Source organism: Passer montanus, unplaced genomic scaffold, assembly GCF_014805655.1.
Source record: "Passer montanus isolate IOZ18808 unplaced genomic scaffold, ASM1480565v1 scaffold47, whole genome shotgun sequence".
Lineage (NCBI taxonomy): Eukaryota > Metazoa > Chordata > Aves > Passeriformes > Passeridae > Passer > Passer montanus.
In genome coordinates this window covers 180,755-206,682 of record NW_024369596.1, presented here as the reverse complement: position 1 = coordinate 206,682, position 25,928 = coordinate 180,755, and the positions used below count along the sequence as shown (strand labels likewise).

General features: G+C 55.9%; 6 protein-coding genes across 32 annotated transcripts in view; 5 read left to right on the top strand and 1 right to left on the bottom strand.

Moving 5' to 3' along the window:
• KMT2A (lysine methyltransferase 2A) overlaps positions 1 to 6,222 on the top strand; it is a 41,156-nt gene extending 34,934 nt beyond the window's left edge. The window contains exons 33-37 of the mRNA XM_039721753.1: positions 20 to 194; positions 583 to 690; positions 1,117 to 1,200; positions 1,576 to 1,705; positions 2,047 to 6,222. Of these exons, the coding sequence (XP_039577687.1) occupies positions 20 to 194; positions 583 to 690; positions 1,117 to 1,200; positions 1,576 to 1,705; positions 2,047 to 2,322 (773 nt within the window). The 3' untranslated portion in view covers positions 2,323 to 6,222. The remainder of the gene's footprint in view (positions 1 to 19; positions 195 to 582; positions 691 to 1,116; positions 1,201 to 1,575; positions 1,706 to 2,046) is intronic.
• A 216-nt stretch (positions 6,223 to 6,438) lies between these two features.
• TTC36 (tetratricopeptide repeat domain 36) lies at positions 6,439 to 7,573 on the top strand. The gene is made up of 3 exons (XM_039721772.1): positions 6,439 to 6,598; positions 6,842 to 7,030; positions 7,100 to 7,573. Exons 1-3 carry the CDS (start codon positions 6,490 to 6,492, stop codon positions 7,366 to 7,368), a joined length of 567 nt encoding a protein of 188 aa, XP_039577706.1. The 5' UTR covers positions 6,439 to 6,489; the 3' UTR covers positions 7,369 to 7,573.
• A 30-nt stretch (positions 7,574 to 7,603) lies between these two features.
• On the top strand, positions 7,604 to 10,155 carry TMEM25 (transmembrane protein 25). 2 transcript variants are annotated; one of them, XM_039721771.1, is made up of 6 exons: positions 7,604 to 7,933; positions 8,274 to 8,499; positions 8,735 to 9,025; positions 9,099 to 9,383; positions 9,484 to 9,570; positions 9,668 to 10,155. In XM_039721771.1, exons 1-6 carry the CDS (start codon positions 7,631 to 7,633, stop codon positions 9,739 to 9,741), a joined length of 1,266 nt encoding a protein of 421 aa, XP_039577705.1. In that variant the 5' UTR covers positions 7,604 to 7,630; the 3' UTR covers positions 9,742 to 10,155. The 2 variants fall into 2 exon arrangements, with proteins under 2 accessions (XP_039577705.1, XP_039577704.1); XM_039721770.1 differs by having other exon boundaries at positions 9,484 to 10,155.
• Positions 10,156 to 10,395: 240 nt separating this feature from the next.
• Positions 10,396 to 14,667, bottom strand: IFT46 (intraflagellar transport 46). The gene is made up of 10 exons (XM_039721752.1): positions 14,560 to 14,667; positions 14,353 to 14,483; positions 13,726 to 13,800; positions 13,533 to 13,626; positions 13,123 to 13,251; positions 12,632 to 12,753; positions 12,495 to 12,561; positions 12,195 to 12,255; positions 11,763 to 11,848; positions 10,396 to 10,732 (listed from the first exon to the last, which is right to left on the bottom strand). Exons 1-10 carry the CDS (start codon positions 14,665 to 14,667, stop codon positions 10,637 to 10,639), a joined length of 969 nt encoding a protein of 322 aa, XP_039577686.1. The 3' UTR covers positions 10,396 to 10,636.
• On the top strand, positions 14,646 to 22,785 carry ARCN1 (archain 1). Its single transcript, XM_039721832.1, has 10 exons — positions 14,646 to 14,750; positions 15,714 to 15,977; positions 16,562 to 16,741; positions 16,955 to 17,157; positions 17,566 to 17,727; positions 18,354 to 18,519; positions 19,762 to 19,909; positions 20,222 to 20,330; positions 20,482 to 20,686; positions 21,229 to 22,785. Exons 1-10 carry the CDS (start codon positions 14,748 to 14,750, stop codon positions 21,316 to 21,318), a joined length of 1,530 nt encoding a protein of 509 aa, XP_039577766.1. The 5' UTR covers positions 14,646 to 14,747; the 3' UTR covers positions 21,319 to 22,785.
• The window catches only part of PHLDB1 (pleckstrin homology like domain family B member 1), a 22,150-nt gene continuing 17,861 nt past the window's right edge, over positions 21,640 to 25,928 (top strand). For 22 of the 26 annotated variants that reach the window (XR_005628968.1, XR_005628969.1, XM_039721811.1 and 19 more), the window contains exons 1-2: positions 22,887 to 22,944; positions 25,460 to 25,765. The gene's annotated coding sequence lies outside the window, so the exon portion shown is untranslated. Of the gene's footprint in view, positions 21,779 to 22,886; positions 22,945 to 24,611; positions 25,207 to 25,459; positions 25,766 to 25,928 lie in introns of those variants that run through there. The other 4 variants (XM_039721806.1, XM_039721831.1, XM_039721813.1 and 1 more) reach the window with 4 other exon arrangements.

The window sequence follows — 25,928 nt, the reverse complement described above, 5'->3', positions numbered from 1 at the left end:
GCTCCATTTCTTGTTCCAGGTGTGAACGGTTTGAGGATGTTGGGGATTATCCATGATACTGTTGTGTTCCTGATAGAACAACTGTATGGAGCAAAGCACTGCCACAACTACAAGTTCAGATTTCACAAGCCAGAGGAGGCCAATGAACCTCCTTTGAACCCACACGGCTCTGCTCGGGCCGAAGTCCACCTGAGGCAAGTGTGAGCCTTGTCAGTTTTGGGTTAATGGCCCTTTGGCTCCATAGCTAGTGCTGTGGCAGGGCAGGAGCAGCAAATCTCTGCAGCACTAAAGCTCTCAGATAAATGTTAAAAACTGGCACATGACAATCAACCATTCAGCATCTTCGAATTCTGCACATTTTCCTGTGCCACTTTGTGGCCCTTTGCTTGGTTTAACAAAGCTTTCCTGGCTGGGGCTGTTACTGGAGGTTCTCAGAACCTGCTGTGTCTGCCCTGATGCAGAGGGCTTTAGGGGAGGGCAGAGTAGGGGAGGTGTGAGACAGTAAACATGTCAGACTGTTGTGGCAACCACGTTTATTTTCAGTCAGTAAACCAAACTCCCTGTGGTCTCTTTAAACTGCAGGAAATCTGCATTTGACATGTTTAATTTCTTGGCGTCTAAACACCGACAGCCACCGGAATACAACCCAAATGACGAGGAGGAAGAAGAAGTGCAGCTGAAATCAGCCCGGTATGCAGCAGGGCTTAAAGGTTCAAAGGGGAAAATGAGTGTTAAAATGAGCAGATTGCACTTAGTTAAGGGTTGTGTGCTTTGAGGGGTATTTAAACATTGAAAGCTGCCAAGCACTGCAAGACATAGAGGTGACTTCTGCAATAACAAGAGAAGTGACAGCTGAAGGTGACCACCAGACTGGTCTGCCTTCAAATGCTTCTTTTCCTTGCTAATGAAAACAATCTGATGAGAATTTGAGGAGGAAAGGGAGAAAGTTATCTTTTAGATACATATATATGGAAACACTGCACTTATTTTGATTGTGTTATGTGTAGGCTGCAGTGTCACAGTGTATTAACTACTCCATCTTGCAAAGTGCCTCAGATCATACATGGCCAGAGTCTCAAATACAGGTCATCACTTAGCAGTGCCTCTTTGTTCTAGGAGGGCAACCAGTATGGATCTGCCAATGCCCATGCGCTTCCGGCACTTGAAGAAGACCTCCAAGGAGGCAGTTGGTGTCTACAGGTATGGTTTTGCTCTGGTGCCATTGCCCATAGGATAGGGGAAGGTGGAAACTGGAAACCTTCTGTGGAGCCAGACTGCAAAATCGAGGAAAAAGCAGTCTTGAGTTTTTTTTCCCCTCTTCCTTCTCTCTGCCCAGGTTATGAATTTGAAAAGTAATCCTCAGCACAGACCACTTGCTTCTTGCTGGCTTTGCCTTGGCAATAGCTCAGATGTAGGCAGAGTGACCTGGTGTTCTTGTTAGTGTTCCCTTAGAGAAGGGTTAACGGTACGACAGTGGTCCTTGTCTCAGCCTGTTTTTTGCTGCCTTTACAATCTGATGTGCTTGAGCTTTGCTTGTCTTGTTTGAAATAATTCACTTTTCTTATTGCATTTCAGGTCTCCTATCCACGGCCGGGGTCTGTTCTGCAAAAGGAACATCGATGCAGGTGAGATGGTGATCGAATATTCAGGCAATGTCATTCGCTCCATCCTCACTGACAAACGAGAGAAATACTACGACAGTAAGGTGAGTTTTGGGCTTTTGCAGATGTTCTTAAAGAGTTTGGGAGAGCTAGAAAGTGGCTGTGAAGGTAGGACAGGCCTATATGAAAATTCTGTGGGGACATCTCAGATTGTGCTTGCTGACTTCTTGGGTTATTCTCATTCTAGCTGCAGCTTTAGAGGCACTTTTCTTTCCCTTCTGTGGTCTGGGCAGGGTCTCAGATTAGTGTCAGTGAGCGTGGGGATGAAATGATTCAGGCAGGGGTGTGAGAGAGTGGCTGCAGACACTCCCCCAGAGCTGGGCTGTGTGCTGGGGCGGCTGTGCTGCCCTGCCTGCACTGACCCTCCTGTGTCCCCCCTGCCCAGGGCATCGGGTGCTACATGTTCCGCATCGACGACTCCGAGGTGGTGGACGCCACCATGCACGGCAACGCGGCCCGCTTCATCAACCACTCCTGCGAGCCCAACTGCTACTCCCGGGTCATCAACATCGATGGCCAGAAACACATTGTCATCTTTGCCATGCGCAAAATCTACCGAGGGGAAGAGCTCACCTATGACTATAAGTTCCCCATTGAAGACGCCAGCAACAAACTGCCCTGTAACTGCGGTGCCAAGAAGTGCAGGAAGTTTTTAAACTAGAACTTCCGTCAGCTGCAAGTGAGCCCTGCAGGGCCTGGGGTGAACCAAAGCTTCGAGTGAGCCCCTCCCGGCCACTCGGACGGGACAGAGAGGCCGGCAGCAGGAGTGAAGATGGACTGGGCTCAGGGACCTGAGACTGGCGGCTGTGTTTGTCCGAGTCCACATCTTCATGTCTCGCATGTGCACACTCACCCTTGTGAGAGACATGGGCGGCTGGAGAAGATCCTCAGCATGGTTATGTTTTTGCTATTCTCATTTCCCCCCGCCCCCATATTTGTTTCTCAGTGTGGGGCTAATGAGTGGAGAGGAGAGGGGAGGTTACCCCAGGCCCAGGCACAGGGCAGCAGTTGTGGGTCATGTCCCTCTCTGTCTCCTGACCAGAGCTCTCCTTCCTAGGGCTGAGTCAGTGGTTGGGTAGTGCAGCGTTTGAGCTTGCCTCCTGGGGAGAAGGTCTGTGCCTCACAGCAGCCCCTGGGGACTGCAAGTGTGTGGAACACTATGTGTGAGTGGGAGTAGGTGTGCGGGGGGCTGGCTTGGCTGCTCGTGAGGAGAGCAGAAAAGAGCAGCTCACAACTAGACACAAGAAGAGTTAGGCTGACGTACTGCTCTGAAATCCCTGCCTGAGAGCAGGGGAACTCCTGGCATTCTTTGGCAAAGAGGGCTTGTGCCAGCAGTTGGGGCACTGTAAATCTTTGCCAGCAAAGGCTCCCATTCACCAACACTCCCTCTGTGGCCATGTGGGAGGGAAGTGGTCCTCTGGGTCCTGTCTCCAGCAGCTGGCTTCCTCCTGCGTCCAGCGAGCTCCTGGTGCAGCCAGTGGTGTCTCGAGGAACCCGACAGAGGTTTCCAGAGGGAGGAGGGGAGCGTGAGCCAGCCCGGCCTTGGCCGCGCACGGTTTAGAGCAGGAGCTGGGAGGGACTGAGGCACCCACGCTGCTCTGCCGTGCCAGTGTCCCAGCCTGTGGGGCTGGCAGGAGAGTGGCCCTGCTGCCAGGTGCCTGTCACGGTCACTTGTCTGGGTGTAGTCATGATGTGTTCCCCAGAAGACACAGAAGGACACCAAAACGGAGCCAAAGTTCTCCGCAAAGGCCAGGCCAACGCATAGGAAACACGGGAGGCATGGGCACAGGGGATGAGGAGCCAGGCCAGCCCGAGCAGGTTGAGGGACACCACTGTCCTGGTTGGAGCAGTGGGAGTCCTCCTCCCATGGGGTCTGCCCTGTGCCTCAGAGCAAAACCAGAGAGAGACAAATGAGAGACCCAAGCCTGACAGTGACAACATTGGATTCTGCTCTGTTCTGTTTACAGTTTAGTATTTAAGGTTTTATAAATGTAAATATATTTTGTATATTTTTCTATGAGAAGCACTTCATAGGGGAAAGCACTTATGACGAGGCTTTTTACAGTGGTATTATCCTAATTTAAGAGAATCTCTTTTTAATGATTTTTTTATTTTCATAGGATGGTTCTAGGAAATACCTGGCTGGACACAGTCTGAGCCTTTCTCCAGTGGGGGGGTTGCTTTAGTTTTGTTTTCTACTCTTGTTCTGCCTTTTTGACTTCAGTAACTGTCTCCGGGAGGGTTGACTGGACCTTAAACTGTATTTGCCCATAAGGATGGGGGCAGGAGGGAGAGCTGCCCAGCATGGTATGAGTTTTGCTCTGTGGGAGGACAGTGTGTGACTCGGGCAGATAGTTTGATTCTGCCTTATCCGTGCTGGTATCCTGCAAGGGTTTAAAAAGGAAAAGAAGGCAGGATGAGACCTGACCCTCAACACCTCTTTGCTGGGAGGCCAGTCTGAGACACACACCTCCTGCCACAGTCTGTCCTTCAAAGGCAGATGGGTTTTCCTGTGCAGAAGGGAAAGCAGAAGGCGCCCTCGCTTTTCCGAGCTTTCCTGGTGGTTGCAGTTGTTGCAGGAGCCACTCTTCCCGGAGCTGGTGTGTCCGAGGGCTGCTCTGAACCAGCACTGGCAGTTGGTGGGGACGGGGCCGGGAGTGCCTGCTGACTCCCCAGGTCTCTGAGGGGCATCCCCCATCCACGCCTCTCTGGTCTTGAGGCTTCTTCCTCTGCCCTGAGAAGGAAAAGCAGCGCTTGGAGGTTCAGAACCTGCCGATTTCCTTTTGTTATTGCACTGTGTGAGGATAATTTGTTGGTAACTGTTGAAAGCAAAGTCACGTTGAGGCTGCATTTGTTACTGAGATGATTTGATGCACTGACAGTTTGGGAACGCACATACTTCGAGGAGCCCAGAGAGTGCCCACCCAGGGGACCTGGGCCCCGCGGCCCGGAGCACGGCTGCTCTTGGCCCTTTTCCTTCCGTTTCTGACGCGGGGCGGGGGCATAGCCCTCGCCGTGGCAAAGCCCCTGAATTTATCCCAGAGCTCAGCTACGCTTCCTCACCCCCGCGCTGCTGCCGCCTCCCGATTCCCTGGCTGCAGGAGGAGGTTCCACCGGGAGCGCTGCCCAGAGCCAGCCCGGGCGGGGAGCGGGGGGAAGGAGGGTCGAGGGGAGCGCTGTGCCTCACGAGTCCCAGGACCCAAGTGCCAGGCACCCTCCTCCCGCCGGGACCAGCCGAGCCAGCGGGCTGCCCGCTTTGCTGCTATTCCCGATGCGGCTGCCTCGGCAGGAGCCGCTGTGGCCAGTGAAACTGTCTGTACCCCCGGGGAGCTGCGCCCCGGGGGCAGCCCGGGCTCGTGGGGCAGCAGGGCTGGGGCAGCCTGGGCAGCTGAGCCTGCCCGCCCTCAGCCCGGGCTGGCCAGGAGCATCCCGCTCCCCGTGTATGAATGTATATTTTATAAGGACTGACGCAGATCATGGTATCTGAAAATACTAAAAAAAGGAACCTTAGGGCGTTTTTGGGTTTTTTTTGTACAAACCGACATGTTTTTTTTAAAGGAGAAGCGGGTCATTGCAAAGGGCTGGGTATCTTTTTTTTTTCTGGTTTTCTTTCATTTCAAAGCAATACCAAGTTCTTTAGCAGGACGGTCTGTGCAGAATCATGCCATTCACCCATACACTGGTCCACTCTCAACACTTGCAAATTTTTTTATAACTATAAATACAATATATATAGGAACTAATATAGTAATGCACCGTGTAATGAAGCCTAGTTCAGTATCGGTTCATGGCTTTTAATTCTCTTTAACACTATAGATAAGGATTGTGTTACAGTTGCTCACAGCTCCAGGAAAGCCTTGCTGCTCATTCCCCACTGGCAGCCAGGGCCGGCAGCTGGGAGCGGGTGGTTTGGCCTTTCCTGGCCCTTCTTGTTACAGTCAGTACTTGTACAACTTGGTTTCTTCCTTTCCTTCCTCTCGTTTTGGTTATGAATGTTGGGGTACCACCTACATATAGGGAAAAATGTGCTCTGTGCTTTCCTGGTATCTTTTTAACAAGGTACAGTAGCTTCGTCTATCGGCCGAGAACTATACTTGTGGTGTTTCTTTTATTGAACTTACAGTCTCTTTAGTAACTACAGGTAGGTGAATAATTGTTTCAAAAAAAAAAAAAGAAAAAAAAAAAAGCTCTGCAAAGGCAAGGTTATGTTCTAGAAATACATTTCTTGACAACTTATCATGTATAACAAAACTTTTTTTTTTCTTGTGTTCTTCCAATCTACTGGTTGTTTGTTTTTTTGGTTTATTTGGCTTTGATTTTTTGGGTTTTTTTAAAAAAAGAGGAAACGTGTCTAAAGTACATCAGTGTTAACTCCCTGCCACAGGGAAGAAGGAAATACTTTAATAGTTTAAAAAAATGCTGAAAGCTCTGCAAAAGACTGAATGTAAAAATAAAAAGTGTACATAGTTGTAAAAAAAAAAAGGAGTTTTTAAACATGTTTATTTTCTATGCACTTTTTTTTATTTAAGTGATAGTTTAATTAATAAACATGTCAAGTTTATTGCTGCAGAGGGCTCTCTCCATTTCTTCTTGAGAACTGAGAAGCTGCTCCTTCTCCAGGACACTCCCAAGGCGTGGGAGCCCCTGGCCAGCAGCAGGGGCTGCACAGGGGGTTCGGTGTGTGGGGGTCACCTTGTGCCACTGCTGGGGGCCCTGGCCAGACGGCGGGGCCTCACGCCCAGGCTGCCATAGGACGAGGCAGGGTGAACATTAACTGGGCTGTGGCCGCCTGCTTGTGCCCTGTCACGGGCCTCAGTGACACAGCAGCATGGCCACAGCCAACGACAGGGCTGTCCTGCAGACCATCTTTAACCCCAGCACCCCTTTTGGGGACATCCCAGGGCTGGATGAGGAGGAGGAGGATGTCCAGGACGAACGTGAGTGATGCTGCATCAGGTTCTGGCTGGCGTTGCCAGCAGGGTCCCCACGGGGCAAGCAGGTGGGCAGGGAAGGAGGCTCTGCAGGCTGGGAGCAGTGCCTGCTTGAGGCCGGACATCAGCACCCTGCCTTGTGTCTGCTCCTTCTGGACAGGGAGTGTAGGGTGGCAGCGGGACTGGGCCCCGTGGGTCGCCCTGGTGCCTCCCCTTCCCAGTCACGGTCTCCCGTTTACACTGCAACAGTGGAAGCTTTTCCCTTGGAGCTGCTGGATCAAGTCCGGGAGCTGGAGCTGCAGGGGGTTTCTGCGGCGGAGTCCGGAGACCTAAGCACGGCCCTGGAGCGGTTCAGCGAGGCCATCCGCCTGCTGCCCGAGCGCGCCTCGGGCTACAACAACCGGGCGCAAGCGCTCCGCCTGCGCGGAGACGTGGCAGGTGAGCGCCGCGGGCGCGGCTGGTCCGCGGCAACCCCCAGCCCCTACCAACGCCTCCCCTCGCCGCCAGGTGCCCTGCAGGACCTGGACGCTGCCATACGGCTGAGCCGCGGCCGCGGGCGGGCCGCCTGCCAGAGCTTCGTGCAGCGCGGCCTCATCCACCGGCTGCAGGCGCGGGACGAGGAGGCGCGGCGGGACCTGGAGCGCGCGGCGCGCCTGGGCAGCGCCTTCGCCCGGCAGCAGCTCCGGCTCCTCAACCCCTACTCCGCGCTCTGCAACCAGATGCTCGGCCAGATGCTGGCCCGGCTGCGCAACCCCGACGGAAGCGGAAGCGACTGAGACGGGCAGGAATGGGCCGGGCAGCGAGTGGGCTGGGTGCCGCCGTGCTCCAGACCTGTCCTGGTGGCCAGAAAAGGTCCACCTCAGGTGCCAGAGATCCTGCTCCTCCTCCTGGCTAGCAGCCAGGGACTGGAAAGTACCAAAGCAGCTTGCTGTATCTGTCTCGCTATGCTCCACCCCGAATAAAGCTCCCTCTGTTCCCAGCGCCCGGGCTCTGCTTGTGACACTGCAGGCACTGAGGTGTGATTCCCAGCCCGCTGAGATGGGTGCCGCGGTGGGTGCAAGGCCGGGCTCTCCTCCTTGCGGAGGGGAGATGGGAGGCGCGGGGATGCGCATCCCCCGTCCCGGCCGGGCAGCTCGGGCCGCTCGCAAGCGGCGGGACCGACCCGCGGCTGCGCGCAGCGACCGCGCCCGGGGACGGCGGCGGGGCCCGGCCCGAGGCGGGGATGAGCGCTCGCAGCCGGGCTGGGGCCCGCCCCTGCGCCGCATGCACTGCCCTGCGTGCCGGGCCGGGCGCAGAGCCGCACTGCAGACCGGGCTGGACACGGCAGCAGCGATGCTGCAGGTAAGGTGCAGCTGGGCCGCATCCTCCCACCCTGCTGGGGCCCAGCGTGCCGGACGCCCCCACGGCCCTGCTCTAGCTGCCTCTCTCCTAGCGCTGAGCACGGCTGATGTAACATGGGGAGTCCCAGCGGCTGGCCGGGGGCTGCCCCTGCCCTCCTGCTGCTCCTGCTGCTCAGCCTCCTGGCGCTCTGCTTGGCAGGTGAGGCTGTGGTGGGGGCCGGTGCATGACTGCCAGAGCAGGAGCCCTGCCGCAGCTCTGATGGGCGGTGGGCTCTCCGGCAGCACTGGAGGAACTGGAGCCCAGCAGTGGCAGGCAGCCGCGAACAGTGTGCACCCTGCAGGAGGGGGAGAGTCGTATCTTCACCTGCTGGGCTCCCCGGCCAGCCCCCGGTGCCACACTGGCCTGGTACCTCAACGGTGAGAGACAGGAAATCAACCTCTCGACTGCAGACACTGCCAGCGTCCTCACCCTCACCGGCCAGCGCTCCGACCACCAGCTCAACTGCTCCCTGACCCTCCCGACCTCCAGTGAGACCTACAACACCTCCATCCTTCTCAATGTGCAGTGTAAGGTCCGCGGTGCCGGCCTGCTCCAGACTGGGATGTGGGGAGGGCGTGTGGGGCTCCCATCCAGCTCGGGCAGGACCATAACCTGCACCCATCACAGCCATAGCAGGGCAGCATCTTGTCAGCCCTGTGCAAACGAGGTAGACAAGTGCTCCTGGACCCAGGCGAGACAAATCCTGCTCGAGCCGTGCTGTCCCCATCCCTCTCCCCGTCTCACTGCCTGTTTTTTACCCAGATAATCCAGAGGCCCTGCGGGAAGGTGCTCACCACCAGCAGGCTGAGGGCGCTGGCCTTCTCCTGGTGCTCTTTGTGCTGGTGCAAGCCAACCCACCTGCCAGCACCACCTGGGTGGACCAGGATGGGCATGTGATGGCCAACACCTCCAAGTTTCTCCTCCTGGGTACCACAAGCTACCCAGGGCTGGCCAACCACTCACTCCACATCCATCTCAGCTGCACAGCTGGAAACCTCTCCATCAGTGCAGCCAACAGTGTGGCCATCACCACTGCCTCCCTCCTGCCCACAGGTAACTGCTGAGGGGTGGGCATGGTGCAATGGCCCCCTGGAAGGATGCTGAGGGGTCTGCACTGCCGGTGCAGGTCTGCTGGATGCCCGTGTGGAGCTGCCTGTCCTGGGTGTTGCCGTTGGAGCAGCCCTGGCTCTATCTGCCCTGCTCAGCCTGGGCTCCTGTGCTGCCTGCCTGGCATGCCGCTTGCCCAAGCTTGCGCGAGGTCCAGGGCAAGCAGGAGGGAACAGCCTGCCCAGCCAGTGCTCCCACTGCAGCAGCTCTGAGCCCCCGCAGCCCCAGGGCACACGTCTGCCCCGCCAGACCCAGTCCCTGCCACCCAACCTGCGCCTCAGTGACCTTGCACAGGAAGATGGAGGTAAAACCCTGATGTGCCAGTGCAGTGAGACATGTGGGGCCCCAGGTCCTGCTGGGTGAGGGATAGGTGTCCTGGCTCCCATTCCTTTGCTTCCCTGCAGCTTCCCCCAAGGACGCAGGAGCCAGTGCTAGGGGAGAAGAACGTGCCCTGCTGGGGCTGGAAAACTCCCTGGTCCTCAGCAGGCTTGGTAAGGGGAGCAGGTGGGCAAGCAGCCCTGAAAGATGTGTTGTGGGACATGGAGCTCCGTGGCTGCCCCAACAGGCAATGAGTTCTTTGTCCTGCAGGTTTTGTCCAGCTCCCAATGTCTGGGCGCATCTACAAAGTGCCCAGCACGAGCAGTGATGAGATCTGGCTGTGAGCTGCAGCGTGGTGCCCGTGGGCCAGGGCTGCCTGCACCAGGCACGTGCCAGCCCTGGGGCTGGGCAGCTGAGGGTGCCAGGAAGGCTGTGATGGGAAGCAGCAGCTGACCAGCCCCAGCTCTGTGCTGTGCAGGGCTTGGGAGCTGCACTGTCAGCCAAGGCATGGTTTTATGTAGCCCTGAACTTTACCGATATTTTGTTATAATCAAAATGCATCAAAACTGTTCCTAGCCAGGCTCCAGCACTGTGATTCCTCTTGGGGCAAAGCCAAGCACCAGCTTTGCTTTAGCAGTCTGTGACTCGCTGCATGATCCTCTTTGCCCCTGTCCCTGCTGCTGTGGCAGACAGGTGGGATGTCAGTGGAGCAGGGGCTGAGGAGAGCCCTCCCAACAGCAATAAACTGAATTCAATCATCTCTGTGGTGCTGCACAGGTTATTTCTGCTTGACAGGACCTAAGGGACTGTTCTCAACAGGAAACGGGGTTCAATAATAAGGAGCAGAGGAGATTCAAGATCTCCAGATCAGAGCTTGCAACACCCCAAGCAGATCTGAGTGTTGTGTCTGTGGAATTCATTCCTGTTTGCTCCAGCCCTTATAGTGTGTGCTCAAGGAGCCTCTGCTCTGCAGCACCTGTGGCACAGAGAGCCTGACACTGGGAAAGGCTGGTTTAATGCTGAACTCCTTGGGAACAAGACAAAAATTGAGCCATTAGGCAGCTTCTGAAACAAATATGATGAGTCAAGCCCTACTCCCTAACACAGAACAGCCCAGCAATGTCTCTAAGATCAGAGAGGCTTCTGATTTGCTGTGTGGTATCTCCCAACCTGCTCTGGGCACACCTCAGAGTCCAGTGGCAGACAGTGATCCAGGAGATGAGGCTTTAATGTGTAGCATCAATTAAAGCTCAACACCTCTGCCTCCGCTGCTTGTGAGGGTGGGTTGGACGGTGGGCTCCTGCCCTTCTGCCCATCAGCCAGGGGCTTGAAGTGCTGCAGGGAAAAGAACATGCAAAGATGTGAGTCCCACTGCTCAGAGCACACTCATGCATCTGAATGTGCTGGCCACACCGTGAGTTGTGTGCTCAGCAGCCAGCCCAAGGAGATGCATTCTGGCTTGTGTTGGCCTGTTGAACAATACGGCAGCTCAGCCCAGAGTGCAGCCTAGCTCCCTGTGTCAGGCAGAGGCACCAGGGAGAGGATCTGCTGAGAACGTGTTCTCTGGGGCCCACCAGTCCTTTGCACACTCCCACTGCCATCACAAAGCCAAATGTGAAGGGAGCAGCTGTGAGTGCTGCTGGCTGGGTGAGCAGCACCTGGGTGGAGCCGCGTACCTGCGAGTTCTTGAACTCCAAGAAGAGGGAGAAGAGCACATGCAGAGGGTGGATCCGGCTCTTGTACACGGGGATGTCCAGAATGGCTGCAGGTGAGATCAGAGCGTGTGAGGGCACCTGGTCTGCCCTGCCCCACACACAGCACTGGCAGGAGGGGCTGAGCTCCCACTGCCCACCATCACCTGGAGCTGCACGCACCAAAGACTGCAGACCCCTGCAGCACAAGAGCCCACCTCCCACTGAAGCAGCAGGGGCTGAGCCTGCAGCTAAGGCTCCCTCACTTTCAGTGAGAGTGCCAGGCCCGTGTCACACTGTGTCACAGCACACCTCCCCAGCTCGGTCACACTGTGTCACAGCACAGCCTCCCTCCCCAGCTCAGTCACACTGTGTCACAGCACACCTCCCCAGCTCGGTCACACTGTGTCACAGCCTCCTTCCCCAGCTCGGCCAGCCCAAGGAGATGCATTCTGGCTTGTGTTGGCCTGTTGAACAATACGGCAGCTCAGCCCAGAGTGCAGCCTAGCTCCCTGTGTCAGGCAGAGGCACCAGGGAGAGGATCTGCTGAGAACGTGTTCTCTGGGGCCCACCAGTCCTTTGCACACTCCCACTGCCATCACAAAGCCAAATGTGAAGGGAGCAGCTGTGAGTGCTGCTGGCTGGGTGAGCAGCACCTGGGTGGAGCCGCGTACCTGCGAGTTCTTGAACTCCAAGAAGAGGGAGAAGAGCACATGCAGAGGGTGGATCCGGCTCTTGTACACGGGGATGTCCAGAATGGCTGCAGGTGAGATCAGAGCGTGTGAGGGCACCTGGTCTGCCCTGCCCCACACACAGCACTGGCAGGAGGGGCTGAGCTCCCACCACCTGGGGCTGCATGCACCAAAGACTGCAGACCCCTGCAGCACAAGAGCCCACCTCCCACTGAAGCAGCAGGGGCTGAGCCTGCAGCTAAGGCTCCCTCACTTTCAGTGAGAGTGCCAGGCCCGTGTCACACTGTGTCACAGCACACCTCCCCAGCTCGGTCACACTGTGTCACAGCCTCCCTCCCCAGCTCAGTCACACTGTGTCACAGCACACCTCCCCAGCTCGGTCACACTGTGTCACAGCACCCCTCCCCAGCTCACCGCAGATCATGTCGATGTACTCGGCAAGGTCACAGCTCATCTCTGCACTCGGAAGACCCACCTGTAACACACAGGGCTGTCAGATCTGCTCCTGCACCAGCCTGGCAGCAAACAGAGGCCACTGGGGCAGCAGCTGGGAATTCCAGTGCTGGGCTGCTCCCCAGCCTCTGCCAAGGCGGAGTTGTGAGGAGGAACAAGCCCCAGAGGACTGGGCTGTGGGATGGAGCAGGCAGCCAGCTTTCATGGGAGGTGGTTTCTAAGACCAAGTGCTGAGCTGACTACTGGTCACCCAGTAAATACCTTTCCCAGGAGCTCCTCGAATTCTGGTGACCACTCCTGCATCAGGGTCTCGATGTCAGGCATTGGCCTGCCAGGGAAGATTGGAACATCAGCTTCAGGATCACACACAACCTTCCCCTGCCAACATCAGGGCTCACCTGGAGTAATGGACTGTGGCAGGAGGCTTGCAGCGATGCAGTTCACTAATACTTTCAATCCAGCTCTCAATGGCTTTAGGGTTCTGTTCTGCATTCTCCAAACTCTTCACTTTTATTTGCTGCTAAAAACACAAATATAAACCTGGAAGTGTTTCATGGTGTTTTTTGGGAAAGCTGCATTCACTTCTGGTGAACCTGGCCTTCTCTCTTTCCCAGCTGCAGTTTACCAATGGATTTCTGCAGGCAGAATGCCAACTAAAATGGGTATGAGCAATCAAAAGGAAATAAAGCAGCACCTGAAGAACAGACCCAGAGTTCATATCAAGACTTGGCTGAAGCAAGGGTCAGATCCACTGCAGTTTAAAACTATGGATTAAAGCAAAAGGTCTGGTTTTGCTGCTTTTAAAGCCAACTTCTCAGCTGTAAGAGTGAAATGCCAAGGTTTTACTCCAGGAAATGTGCAGCCAGTGTGACCTCCCTGCCCGACTCACTGTGATGTTGTGCTGCTTGGAGTTCTCTGTCAGCCAAAGGGAGAGCACGGTGGGATCTGACTGCTTGGTTGAGGGCTCATCCAGGACCAGCAGGCCAAGGTTGTCAGGCTTGCCATCGGGACGAGGAACCTGCAGGAAAACAGAGCCTGTTCTCCGTGGGTCCAGGGCAGGTGCTTCCTGTGGGCTCCCTCACATGTGCATTCTAAGTACAGCGCTGCCTGAAAAGCACACGGTGATGCTGAAGGAAAACCCAGGCTTTCCCCCAGGTTACCCAGGTGCTGTCTGGGAGGTGACCAAGCCACCAGTGCAGTTTGTCAGATCCCCAGGCTGCACAGCCTGCCTGCCTACGTGCTCTGAGTTCTGTTTTGCTTTGTGGGCAGGAAGGAGAGAGGAGCCTGAAGAAACTGTACCTTTAGGAATGCATCAATGTCTCCAACAGCAGGAATAAAGTCTGGAATAAAAGGCTGCAGCTTGTGCTCAATCTCTATTGTTTTGGGAGTGTACCTGGAAAAAAAACACCACCACAGCATAGGTGACTAGAAACTGTGCTGCAATAATTGACACAAAGGAGAGCCAAGAGCAGGCTGAAACCCTTCCACTCACCTGTTGATGTATTCAAAGAGATCTTTGATTTCAGAAGACACTTGCAGGTAGTCAAAATCTGCTGGATTGAAGTCACTAAAAGAAGGAAGAGAGTAGAGGGAGATTAGCATGTGGCAAATTCTGTACAAGAGAAACCAGACCCCGGTTGGGGCAGGCAAACGTGGGAAGCTGAACCACCAGGCAGTAAGTCCTCTCTGGAAAGCACTTCTAGCACAGGGAAAGCATTATTGGGCCTCATTTTGCTTTGGATCTGCTGGCCAAGAAAAGCACCTGAGTGATGGACATCTGAGATCACACAGTCCCACACAGGGCTGTGAAAAGGGGGCCAAGTGCTCTGCACAAAGGCAGCAATAGGACAGCAATTAGGGGGTCAGCAGTAGCTTTGAAGCTCTAAACGATGGAAAAGGAGAAGAATGATGAGGATCTGAGTGACATGTTTGAGGTGGTCCTTCCCTTTTCTGGACTTCTCCTGCCTGCCCGGCCTGGCTTACACCTTGGATCATTCCAGCTGTGCCTCTCCTGGGCACAGCAAACAAGCCCGGCACCGGTTCAGAGCAGGAGAACCACAACCCTGAAGCATCGGGGACGAGGAGCTGCCTGTCCCGACGCCCACCGAACACCGCTCACCCCTCCAGCGCGGCCCCGTGCTCCTCCGAGTCCTCCTCCGAGTCGCTCTCCGAGGAATCTTCCTCCGAGTCCTCATCGTCCTCGTCGTCCTCCTCGCTGAAGGCGGCCGGGCCGGGGAGCCGTGCCTCGTCCTGGGCGAGAGCGCTGTCTCAGGGCTGTCCCGCGCTCAGTGTGTTCCCCCGTGTCCCGCTGTGTCCCGTGTCCCACCTGGGCCCGCCCCGCTCCCCGCCGTAGCCCCGTGTCCCGGTGTGTCCCGTGTCCCGGTGTGTCCCGTGTCCCGTTGTGTCCCGTGTCCCGGTGGCGCGGCGCCGCCATCTTGCGGGGCGGCCCGGGCAGCGGAGGGAGCGGAGGGAGCGCAGGGCCCGAGCGCGGATCCCGCCGCCGCTGCCGCTGCTATGGTAAGGGGAGGGCCCGTCCGCCGCGGGCAGCGCGGGGCTCGGGACAGCCCCCGGGGCAGCCCCCGCGCTCGGCGCGGCCGCCCGGCCTGTGCGCAGGCCGGCGCTGGAGCCCGCGGCCTGGTGGGACGGAGCGCGGCGCTGCCGCCCCGGGCCGGGCCGGGCCCCTGGGGGCGGCGGGGACGCGGCACTTCTCTCTGGTGGCTCGGAGCCTCACGCTGCTCCGGTGCGCGTTCGGGCTGCAGGGAGCGAGCGGGCTGGCGGTGCCCCGCTGCTCCCCCGTGGCACCCTGTGTCTCAGCGCCGTCCGGCTCCCTGTGTCCGTCACGGCGGCGTTTGGGATGGCACAGACCCGCACACAGCTCTGGCAGAGCTAAACCGTGCCCCAGGTGCGGCAGGGATCAGTGCTGCCACGTTTCAGGGTTTCTGATACTTTCTGTCAATAAGAGCAGTTGCGGATTTAAAAGATCCCAAGCGCGGAACAGAATTATCCTGACAAAGGGAATTAATATCTGTGAGAGAGAAGTACGGGGAGGAAGTCTGGGCAGACTGGGAGATGGAGAAAGTGCAGCTGGTGAGTGCCTTGCTGCCTGTGGCGTGATAATGCCTGCGAGCTGCCCAGGAGTCGGAGCAGGGCTTCCTTAACCTGTGTGTGGCTGCAGGCTGGGGCAGCCCGATGGAAAAGTCGATAACCCGGAGCCTCCCTAGCGCTCCCAGGGGTTGTGCACCTCGGTATGTGTGAAATCAGCAGTGATCATTTGCCTGACAGAGGCAGGGAGAGCTCTCAGGAGTATGTTGGGCCAGGATGTGAAACAGAGAGGGAGCAAAAGCAGAGATGTCTCTGCTCGTGACATAGTTAATTTCCTGCATTGGGGTCTCGCTTGAGGGAGGCTGTGCAGGTGAAGTGCGGTGGGGACAGAAGCTGTCCGCGGGCTCGGGGCCCTGCTGACGCGCTGCTCTGCTGCAGGTGCTGTTGGCAGCTGCCGTGTGCACGAAGGCAGGGAAGGCCATCGTGTCGCGGCAGTTCGTGGAGATGACGCGCACCCGCATCGAGGGGCTGCTGGCAGCCTTCCCCAAGCTGATGAACACGGGGAAGCAGCACACCTTCGTGGAGACGGAGAGCGTGCGCTACGTCTACCAGCCCATGGAGAAGCTCTACATGGTGCTGATTACCACCAAAAACAGCAACATCCTGGAAGACCTGGAAACACTCCGACTCTTCTCCAGAGTGGTAAGGACTCTGCACTCCGTGGCACAGCCCGGAACAGGGCTGTTGTGAGGGATCTGGTTCTCAGCTGGTGCAGGAGCACTGCTGCCTCCACTTGGCAGGTCTGTGTTCCAGAGCTTCCCGTCCTGACTGGGCAGAAAGCTCTGAGCTTCTCGTGGTAGTTTTTAACTCCACATAAAAAAAAATCATCAGTTGTACTTCACCTGGTGAGACCGAAGGGCTGACTGCAGTTTAGTTTAGTTCTTTGTAGTGTGTGGTTGTTACACTGCTATGCAGGGATCCTGAAGCAGCAAGTTTGTGTCTTCACACAGCCAAAGGATTTTCAGGAAATTCACTGGCCCCAGCATGCAGTTGGGTTCCTTTGAATTAGTGTTATGAGGAAGCTGAGAGGTTCTATATGGATTTTGATGTAGAAAAACTAACAGTGGCAAAACTTCATCTTGTTTATTGACAATGTAATTGTATGAAAAGCAGTGTAAAGCTGTGCTGGGCTTGGGTCTGGCACAGTTGTGACCCCTGGGATGGTAGAAAGAAAGTGTTTACATGGAACTGTTTTAAACTCCTTTAAAATGTTCTCCCTTTTCTAGATCCCTGAATATTGTCGAGCTCTGGAAGAGAATGAGATCTCAGAACACTGCTTCGACCTAATCTTTGCCTTTGATGAAATTGTTGCCCTGGGCTACCGTGAGAATGTAAATCTGGCACAAATTCGGACCTTCACCGAGATGGACTCACATGAGGAAAAGGTGTTTCGGGCAGTCCGAGAGGTGAGCAGGGACACCTGCAGTCCTGACACAGGGTCCCCTGTCTGAGAAACACCACTTTTGCTATACAATTGGGCAGGCCATGCAGTTATTTAGCTTTTCTGCGGGCTAAATGCTCACGTCTTGTTTCTTTTTTCTTGGGCAGCTGCCCTTGGTTCCTGTGCAGGGCAGGGCTGGGGTTGCAGAGCTGCAGCAGCCTCTCCTCTCTCCCCTCAGACCCAGGAGCGTGAGGCCAAAGCCGAGATGCGGCGCAAAGCGAAGGAGCTGCAGCAGGCCAGGCGGGATGCAGAGAGGCACGGCAAGAAGGCGCCGGGCTTCGGGGGCTTCGGCAGCTCGGCCGTGTCGGGGGGCGTGACAGCCATGATCACAGAGACCATCATCGAGACTGAGAAGCCCAAAGTGGCACCGGCTCCAGCCAGGTAGGGGGGCAGCAGGAGGCACACGTTGGAGTCAGTGCTGGCTCAAACCGCGTGCCCGGAGGGTCTAACGTGAGTTCCTCATCTGTGTGAGTATTGGGGACCATTTGTGCCACATTCCCCAGTAGCACCCTGTATCTCTTTGGATTCTTGGATGAACAGTGGGCTTTCGTTTTGTGTGGGAAAAAGAGGTCCCAGCTCCTGGTAATTCATGGAACTATATCTGAATCTAAATTATAACTTGGCACCCTGCACATAAGATGATCAGTTCCATGCACATTCTTCCCCAAAAAGGCTGCTGAGTTGAACGCTCTGTTGTTGGGATGGTCAAGTTGCAGTATTTGAAGGTAACTGGGAAGGGAGAACCCATTGCTATCAGCTCACTTGGAGATTATTACACATTTTATTTAGGCCTTCAGGTCCCAGTAAAGCCTTGAAACTCGGCGCTAAAGGGAAGGAGGTGGACAACTTCGTGGACAAGCTGAAATCGGAAGGAGAAAATATCATGACTTCTGTAGGCAAACGCTCTGCAGAAGCAGCCAAAGTTCTCACTTCTCCCATTAACATGGAGAGGTGAGTGCTGCCCTTGCTTTGGAAGCAGTCTCCTCGCGGCTCTCCCTGCATGTGGCCTTGGGAGAGAACTTCCCCACTCTTCTTTGGCTTTTTCCTGTATTTTCTTACCTTGTAATTATAACACTGGGCCAAAATCTGGGAAAGCATGTCAGCAAAAAAGCAGATAGTTAAGAGGACGCATAACCAAACTAGCTAAAATGGGCTGTCCATCCATTGTTGAGCTGAGGTTGGGAATTTTCCTGTGCTTTTTTCCCTGCACCATTTTCCCTGTTTCCCAGCCTTGTTGCTGCTCAGGATGGAGGCGTTCATGGTTCATTTTACACACAGCAATTGAGAACTTTTTAATACCCTGAGCCATGCACTGCAGCCTGTCAGAGGGGATTTGAGTGACCAGCTTGTCAAGATGCTGCATCCGTGCCATTTAACTGGGCTCCCATCCCCTGCAGACCCATATGCATGGATCCTGCTGCCCCTGAGTTCACTGTCAGAGCAGTATTAGCCCCCACTGTCATGCTGTTTGGGAACCCCTGCTCAGTACACACAGCCTGTCCTTACTGAGCAGTGATCTCTGTTGTCTGGGAGATGCCAAGAGTGCAGGACTTGAGGTTTTTCCTCTGTCTGTCTAGCGTGCACATGAAAATAGAGGAGAAAATCTCCCTAACTTGTGGCCGTGACGGAGGGTTGCAGAACATGGAGCTTCATGGCATGATCATGCTGCACATCTCTGATGAAAAGTTTGCACGGATTCGCCTGCATGTAGAAAATGAAGACAAGAGGGGAGTGCAGCTACAGGTAAAGCCTGTTTGGAGTCTCATGCTGTTGAACATGTTTTTGCTGCTTTACAGGGTAAAAACAATGGAAATACTCAAGTATGTTTTTGTCCTGTGTTCTCATTTAAGCATTCTCAGCAAATGCATTGGAAATGGGAGTAGTCAGTGCAGGTATTAGCAGAAGTGCAGGGCCAGTCATGCTCAAGGGAGTAAAGTTCACTGGAGAAATGCAGTCTTGGTTGCTGTCCTGCCCTCAGAGCCTTATCTGCCCAGCAGTGCACCTTGGCATGCCAGATGACCTCACTTGGACTTTGCAGCAGCCTGGTGTGTTGCTCAGTGCCTGTTGTGTGGTGTCAGCTGCAGCTGTGGAGTGGAAATGAGATAACAAACTTCCTGTGCCAATGGGGAATTAATTTATTCTCTTGGAAGTTGTTTCTGTCTGAGGTTGTTTGTCCTGTCGCTGCTGTACCTGGGATGCTTGCTGAAGCACTTGATGGCACTCAGCAGTTGCAGCCCAGAAGGTTCTTGGCAGATTGATCCTTCCCTTTCTCCCTCTCATGTGACCTTAGGGATCCCTGGAGGTGGAGCTGCTTTGACACACTCTGGCTCACCCTTCGTGAGGGACTTGTCTGCACATCATGGCTGTTTGCAAGCCCACTTCCTTCCAGTGCAGCCCATGAGTGGGTTGCTGACAGCACTGCCACAGGCGGTGCCTCAGGTGCAAGATGAGACCAAACCCTTTGCTGACCCCTGTCTTTCTAGTGCAGCTTGAACAGGGACTTGCAAAAATCCTCTGCTTCTAAAAAACTGCTCACACTTGAGGTTGTGAAGAGAGTTTGGCCACTGACACATACATGCATTAAGGTTGCTGAGGGGAGAGAGTAGTGTTATGTTGTCAGGCTGTTTTTCCCAACAGCGTTAGACTGATTTTTCTTGAAGTGTCTGCTGTAAGTGCTCAGGCTCATCTTTGACTTACAGTTGTTCTGTAGATAGCAGCCTGCATTGCTTGGGTATCTGGTGCAGGTGCTTGTGAGAAAGACAGACAGTGGTGGGGATCCTTCTTGTCAGATTAGCATTTTTAGAAGGAATTCCAGGTTGATAAGCAATTGTGCTTCAGATGGGCTTCTGAGCCAGGAGGAAACCTGATGTGTGTTTTGTCAAAGCAAGCACTGGAATGTGTAGGCCTGTCCTGGTAGAACCTGCATTACCTCTGGTTCTGTCCCTGGGCTTACACCTACAGTCTGGGCATGTGTTCCTCTTTCAGACTCACCCAAACGTGGACAAGAAGCTCTTCACTACAGAGTCACAGATCGGTTTGAAGAACCCAGAGAAGTCATTCCCTATTAACAGTGATGTGGGTGTGCTGAAGTGGAGGTTGCAGACCACAGAAGAGTCCTTCATTCCACTGACAAGTGAGTGCAAGTCTGGGGGCTTGGGCAGAGGGAGCTGGTGATTGTCCATGAGCTGCTGGTAGCCACCTTGCAGCAGCTGCGCTGCCTGGAGCTTGGCATGTTGTGAGACCTTGGAGATACTGTGTGTATCTGTTGGATAGTGCCTGTCCTCGACAGTGTGTGTTTTCTGTAACACCTCAAGGGAAAATAGAGAGCTTTTCTTAAAGTCAGCTTGAGGGTGACTCCACTGGGCATTTTGAAGTGCATCATCTCGTGAAAGCCTGTTCCACATGAAAGGCCTGCGTGGTTCACATACTGTCTCTGTTTCCTCAGTTAACTGCTGGCCATCAGAGAGTGGGACCAGTTGTGATGTTAACATTGAATATGAGTTGCAGGAGGAGAGCCTAGAGCTGAATGATGTGATCATCACCATCCCCCTGCCGTAAGTCATGCTCCTTATCACGCAGCACTAATGAGTCCCATCACCTCCTTCCCCTCCGTGTTTTGTGGATCTGGCCAAGCCAGTGGATGTTAAAGGCATTTGCTTAGCTCTGTGCAGGGAAGTTACTGTCACTTCTCGTTGCCTGCTCTAGGTCTGGTGTTGGTGCCCCAGTGATTGGGGAGATTGATGGTGAGTATCGCCACGACAGCCGGAGAAACCTCCTTGAGTGGTGCCTGCCGGTGATAGATGCCAAAAACAAGAGTGGTAGCCTGGAGTTCAGCATAGCAGGGCAGCCAAACGACTTCTTCCCAGTGCAGGTCTCCTTCATCTCCAAAAAGAACTATTGCAACATACAGGTATGGTCACTGCTTACGCCCCACAGGTGGGATGTCACCCTTGCCTCGGTCCCCGGCTGGCTGACACTGGCTGTGCTGCAGGGATACCGTGCTGTCCCACTGGCCATGGCTAAAGGGTTGCCATTAACCTGCCTCTGAGACAGCTGGATTTGGGAGTACCAGCAGACAGCACTGGCAGCTGACGCTTCATGGAGTTTGCCTGAAGTTTCAGTTGTGTCTTCAAGTCTCTGAGTAGTCATTAATTCCCCTCAGACTTTGGTGGAAAATACATCAGCCTTGTAGCCAAAACACTGCTTGGCATACAGCTGTCTGTCTCCACTGAGGTGTAGCCAGTGGCTGCCACTTTGCTCCTCAGCAGAGACACAGTTACTACAGAAAATCACTCAGGGATCCTGGGAATAAAGATCTTTGTTTCAGGGCTGAGCTGTGGTTTAAGGGCAGCAGGTTGGTTGTGCTCTCATGGCCATCATGGCATTGGGAAGCATGCTGCACTAAGGGAGTGATGTTCAGTGCTGAGCTAATGTTGCCTGTTGTCTCCACAGGTTACCAAAGTGACCCAGGTAGACGGGAACAGCCCTGTAAGGTTTTCTACTGAAACCACCTTCCTGGTGGACAAGTACGAAATCCTGTAATGCCAGACTTGGTGACGCACAATGGAAGAAATTTTTAAATTAAAAAAAACGAGGCCGACGTTTATTCTGAATGTTGGGAACGCCACAGCCCCCTCTGCTAAGATGCGTGGCTCTGTCTGCCATCTACAGTGTTCCGGGGTCACAGACATTTTTTGCAGAGAAGTGACGTGCTCATGGGGGGAAAGGCCACAAATTTCTTTGGCAGATTTTTACCGACTGGCAGAAAAGCAAGATCTCCGCAAAGAGCCTGACTTGGACATGCTCCCACCACCCCGAGATGCCCGGAGCGCAGCCCAGAGCCGACCAGACATCATTCTCTCCTGAAGCATCACGTGCTGTTCCGTTGTTGGTGCTGCCATTTTAATTTCTCCTTGGCCTCTGGTTCTCGTGCGTGGGGCCACCTGCTGCTCCTGAGCCTTCCATCTGGTGGAAGCTGAGCAAGTTCACCTTGGCCTCAGAGGTGGGGGTCATGGCAGGGGCACGGGGTGGGGAAGAGGGACCCGGGGGTTCAGTCCTTTTGCCCCACACAGTTCCTCCAGCTCTGCTGTGTGGCAGTGGCCCAGCTGCAGGTGTTCCTGCTGCAGTGGGGGAGAGTGTCCAAAGGGGGCTGTGTCCTCCCTGTCTTCCACAGCTGTTCTCAGGCCAGGCTTTGGAGGAAGTTTATTTAGGTTAGAACCAGCTGTATATCCTTTGCAAGGCCATTTTGGTGTCTGGGGAGGCTGAGGGCTTTGCCTGCCTGGGTGAAAGGAGCTGTGGAGCCTGGTTGACTTACTTGGCCTGCGTGTCAGGACCTGTCTCAAACCAGTGTTGGTTCAGCACTGGCAGGTGTGGGAGAAGGAAATGCTGGTTTCCAGGTAATATGGGGGCTGATCCGAGCCATTTCTCCTACTGCTGCCTCACTAGCGTTTTTTGCTTCATCTCAGAGACCTGTGCTCCCCTCACAACTCATCTCACCTGCATGGCTGGGGCCTGTAGTGAGTGTCACCTGCCCCTGGGCACACCTCACCTCTGCAGCCAGAGGGCCCCAGTGCAGGTGGAAGGCAACGGCCCTAAAAGTGTGTGTACTGTGCTCTGTGAGAGACAGCCAGCCTGTCACGGGCCCCCGGGGTCCTCTGCCAAAGAAGTTTGTGGTCTCTCCTCTGCTGGCAGCACCTGAGAGGAAATCAACCCTGGTCCTGTCCTGAGAGGGCAAGCCCTCTCCCCTAGCAAAGTAGGCAATGAATCCCATTAACCCAGTCCTGTTCCAGAGCTGCTTGTCTGTATGATTTTTAAAATGGAGTCAAAGTTAGTTCAAGCATCCAAGGAGCTTTTTTTTTTCCCCTTACATTCATTGGAGGGTGATATTTAAACCGAGCCGAGGTCCCCACTTTTTGTAACCCTGTATGATCCTGGCCTAGGGAATAGAGCACATTCCAGTGTACACAGAGAATTCTGAGTCTTTAATCAAATAAAGTACTGTTAAAGGAGCTGGCTGGGGGTCGTGAGGTCCTTCCGGAGCCGGGGCCGGTCAGGCCCGGCGGGGGCGGGCCGTGCCGGCCCCGTTGGGGCGGGGACGCGGCGGGGCCCGCGGTGCTGGACGGGCAGCGGCGGCGGAGCTCGGCAGGGCTGTGTGGCTGAGGAGCCGAGGTGAGCAGCCGCTGGCAGGGTGGGACACCCCCCAGTTTGTGCCCAGGCAGCCGCTGCCCTGGGGGAGCCTGTGGGGCTGGGTCAGTGTCCTGTAACGCCAGGAGTGCCTGGTGCTTCAGAGGCGGCTTTGGGATGTGCTGGGGGCAAGAGAAAGCTCGGCTGCCTTGGCCTGTGCTGGGGCTGGGTGTGGGACATGCTGGGGGTCCCTGCTCCCTGGGGTGCCTTGGGAGGGGTGCAAGGAAGGATCTGCAGACAGGGAAGTAGGAAAAACACGGTCAGCTATAAAAGCAATCATTGCACAATGTTTTTGGTGGTGTGTGGGTGGGCTGGGAGCTGGTTCCGGATCCAGTGGTCCACGTCAGTGGTGGGTTTGCTGCTGTGGGAGCCCTGGGAGCAGCTCGGTGTTGGAAGGTTCTCCCGTCCCCAAATCCTGCTGCAGCTCATGGGCAGTCACGGGAGGAGATGGTGCTTGGCCCATGGCCACCACTGCTGTCTCTGACAGCTCTTGGGGAGCCTGGGAACAGTACTGGTCTGGCCGGATCCTTCCTGCTCCGTGGCTGGACCTTGTTTACTCCAGCTTCCTGCCACACTCCTGCCACAGCCCCTTCAGCTGCTGTCAGAAAGCCAGAGGAATCTGCTGTCCCGGAAGGTCCAGCTGCTGTGCTGAAGGGCCACTGTCTCTCCCACTCCTCCAGCTGCCCTGCAAGCCCCCGGCCCTCTCTGAGCACTGGGCAGAGGCTGTAGGGGGCAGGTCCCCTGGCTGAGCACCGCGGGCGCTCCAAGGCAACACGGCTGGCTACTTTCTGATAACTCCTCGGACATTTGAGTTTGCTGTGTGGTGCCTTATGCTGGTACATGTGGGAGGATGGATTGTAGGAGAATAGAGATAGTGCTGAAGGCAATCTCACCCCTGAGGAGTTGTAACTGTACTAATTACCAAAGAGGAGGAACAGGCCTGCCCTTAATAGGGCTATGTCCAGTAAGGATGGGTGTTATAACAGAGTGGGTTAGCTGGGTGAGAGCTGGAGTTTGTTGGCTGTGCTGAGGAGGAAGGGTCAGGTGGTCGAGCAGAAGAAGTGCAGGGCAGCAGGGGCAGGACACCTGCTGGCAATCAGAAAGAGGAGAGTGATCAACGCCTGATTTGGGAAGGTGAAGTTCACCCCACCCCTTTACCAGCTAACAAAGGGCTGGGTGATGGTTCGTGCCAGGGGTTGGGTTCAAGACCCATCAAACCCATCCTGTGTCATGGTCCCCAAAACGTTGTCATTGGGGGTTGCAGATGCTCCTTGCTGAGCCGAACCTCTGGCCTGAAGGTGAGAAATTGTCATTTTGGCACGAGAGCATTGTGAGGAGCAGCTCTCCGTTGTGCAGTCTTGTGAGGGGTCTGGAGCTTGTGTCTGTGCTGTGATGCCTGGAGGCAGTGCTGGTGCTGGGGTCAGTGCTTGAGCTGCAGCAGTGGTCAGGTCTGTGTGTGCCTCACCAGCCCTTGGAGCTGCCTCACCTCGGCGAGTGCTGGCTGCAGCAGGCAGGGCTGCACGCCCTCCCCGACCTGAGCACAGGGTGAGCATCCACCACTCTGTGGAGCCCCAGAGCATGGGCCTCGGCCGGAGCACAGCTGTGCTGCAGTGGTGCAGGAGCCCTTCTCGGGAGCGATGAAATCAGCGGGTGTGGCCAGGATTCCTCAGCTCCCGCCGGAGCTGTCTGGCAGCTGATTTATGGTGGTGTTATTGCCAGGATCATGGCGTTGTCCCAGCAACCGCAACGCAGCCCCTGTCCCTCGCCTGGGTGGGATGGGGCTGCCTGGGTCTCCCCCACTCGGTTGTCAGCCCCAGACCGGGAGGAAGAGGCCAGGAACAGCTCCCCACTCGCCTCTGGCTTTGGAGACAGGCTCCCCCTTGCCGGCGGCCCGGCGGAAGGGCCGGTTGTTTACTAGGGCAGAGGGTGTGGGAAGGGGTGAGCACCCGAAGCGCATTCGCAGATGGGGAGCAAGCAGGCGGCCAAGTTGGCTGGAGGCTGCGATGCTCCGCCGTGTGCACCCCTTAGCTCGGCCACTCAGCTTCCTCCCGTGACTCACCAGCCAGCCGCAAGTGGGGATGAGGCCGTGCAAGGGGGTGCCATGGCTCTGCCATGCTTCATCCCAGCGTGGCTGATACTGCATGGCATGGCCTGCCAGTCTGTGCTCCTTCATGAGCGAGGCTGAATGCCCCTGCCCGTGTCCTGGCACACTGTGCAGCTCTGGGGTGTGCTTGTACCTGACATGGGGTGAGTCAGGACGCGCTGTGCCCAGTTTGGGTCTGGGTGGGCAACAGCAGGTCAGACAGGAGTGGACACCCAGAGCCCCCCTGCCCAGTGGGCTTGGGGCAGGCAGATTGCAGCCTGTGGGCAGTGGGATGCAGGGATTGCACCCCGGGGCAGCATGTTTGTGTGGAGCCGGCTCTGCATCCGTGAGGCTGGGCGTCCTCCCAGGTGAGGCTTTTGGCCGTGCCAGGTGAAGAAAGGGGCTTTTGTCTTCCAGGAGGCCGGGGCTGAGTAGGCAGTCCTGCGTGGGGTGCTCGAGGACCGTGGGCTGTTCGGTGGTAACCGAGCCCGACCCCTTGGCATTTGCTGCCTCCACCGCTTCCCACGGCGGGAACAAGCGGCGCGTTCTGCAGGCGGCGGCGGGAGAAGAAAGGCCGCCTTGTCCGGCCGAGCGGTGGGGCGCCGGCTGGGGCGGCCGCGCTCCCGCCCCGCATTCCTGCAGCAGAGCCGGCTGGAGAGGGGCTGCATCCCCGGCAGGACGGGCTGGGCTGGCGCAGGCGTTCCCTGTGTGCTGCCGGGACAGGTGAGGGGCTCTCTCGGAGGGCAGTGTTGCGGGACTGGGGGCGTTGGGAAGCGATGGGATGCCAGGGTCACCCTCCAGCTCATGGGCAGGCGGGGCTGCTTGTGGAGTGGGGGTGTTGGTGGAGAGTTTGGGCAGCAGGCAGCAGAATCGGAGACGATCCCCC

Excerpts from the sequence above, each read along its gene's own strand:
- ARCN1 (XM_039721832.1), top strand. Across the intron at positions 17,158-17,565 it reads GTGGCACCGGCTCCAGCCAG|GCCTTCAGGTCCCAGTAAAG; the intron begins GTAGGGGGGCAG and ends CATTTTATTTAG. Across the intron at positions 19,910-20,221 it reads GTCCTTCATTCCACTGACAA|TTAACTGCTGGCCATCAGAG; the intron begins GTGAGTGCAAGT and ends CTGTTTCCTCAG.
- IFT46 (XM_039721752.1), bottom strand. The coding sequence starts at position 14,667 with ATGGCGGCGCCGCGCCACCGGGACACGGGACACAACGGGACACGGGAC. Across the intron at positions 13,801-14,352 it reads CACGGGGCCGCGCTGGAGGG|TGACTTCAATCCAGCAGATT; the intron begins GTGAGCGGTGTT and ends TCCTTCTTTTAG. Across the intron at positions 12,562-12,631 it reads GCCACAGTCCATTACTCCAG|GCCAATGCCTGACATCGAGA; the intron begins GTGAGCCCTGAT and ends CTTCCCTGGCAG.
- TTC36 (XM_039721772.1), top strand. The coding sequence starts at position 6,490 with ATGGCCACAGCCAACGACAGGGCTGTCCTGCAGACCATCTTTAACCCC. Across the intron at positions 6,599-6,841 it reads GGAGGATGTCCAGGACGAAC|TGGAAGCTTTTCCCTTGGAG; the intron begins GTGAGTGATGCT and ends ACACTGCAACAG. Across the intron at positions 7,031-7,099 it reads CCTGCGCGGAGACGTGGCAG|GTGCCCTGCAGGACCTGGAC; the intron begins GTGAGCGCCGCG and ends CCTCGCCGCCAG.
- TMEM25 (XM_039721770.1), top strand. The coding sequence starts at position 7,631 with ATGGGTGCCGCGGTGGGTGCAAGGCCGGGCTCTCCTCCTTGCGGAGGG. Across the intron at positions 7,934-8,273 it reads CGGCAGCAGCGATGCTGCAG|GAGGGGGAGAGTCGTATCTT; the intron begins GTAAGGTGCAGC and ends TGCACCCTGCAG. Across the intron at positions 8,500-8,734 it reads CATCCTTCTCAATGTGCAGT|ATAATCCAGAGGCCCTGCGG; the intron begins GTAAGGTCCGCG and ends TTTTTTACCCAG.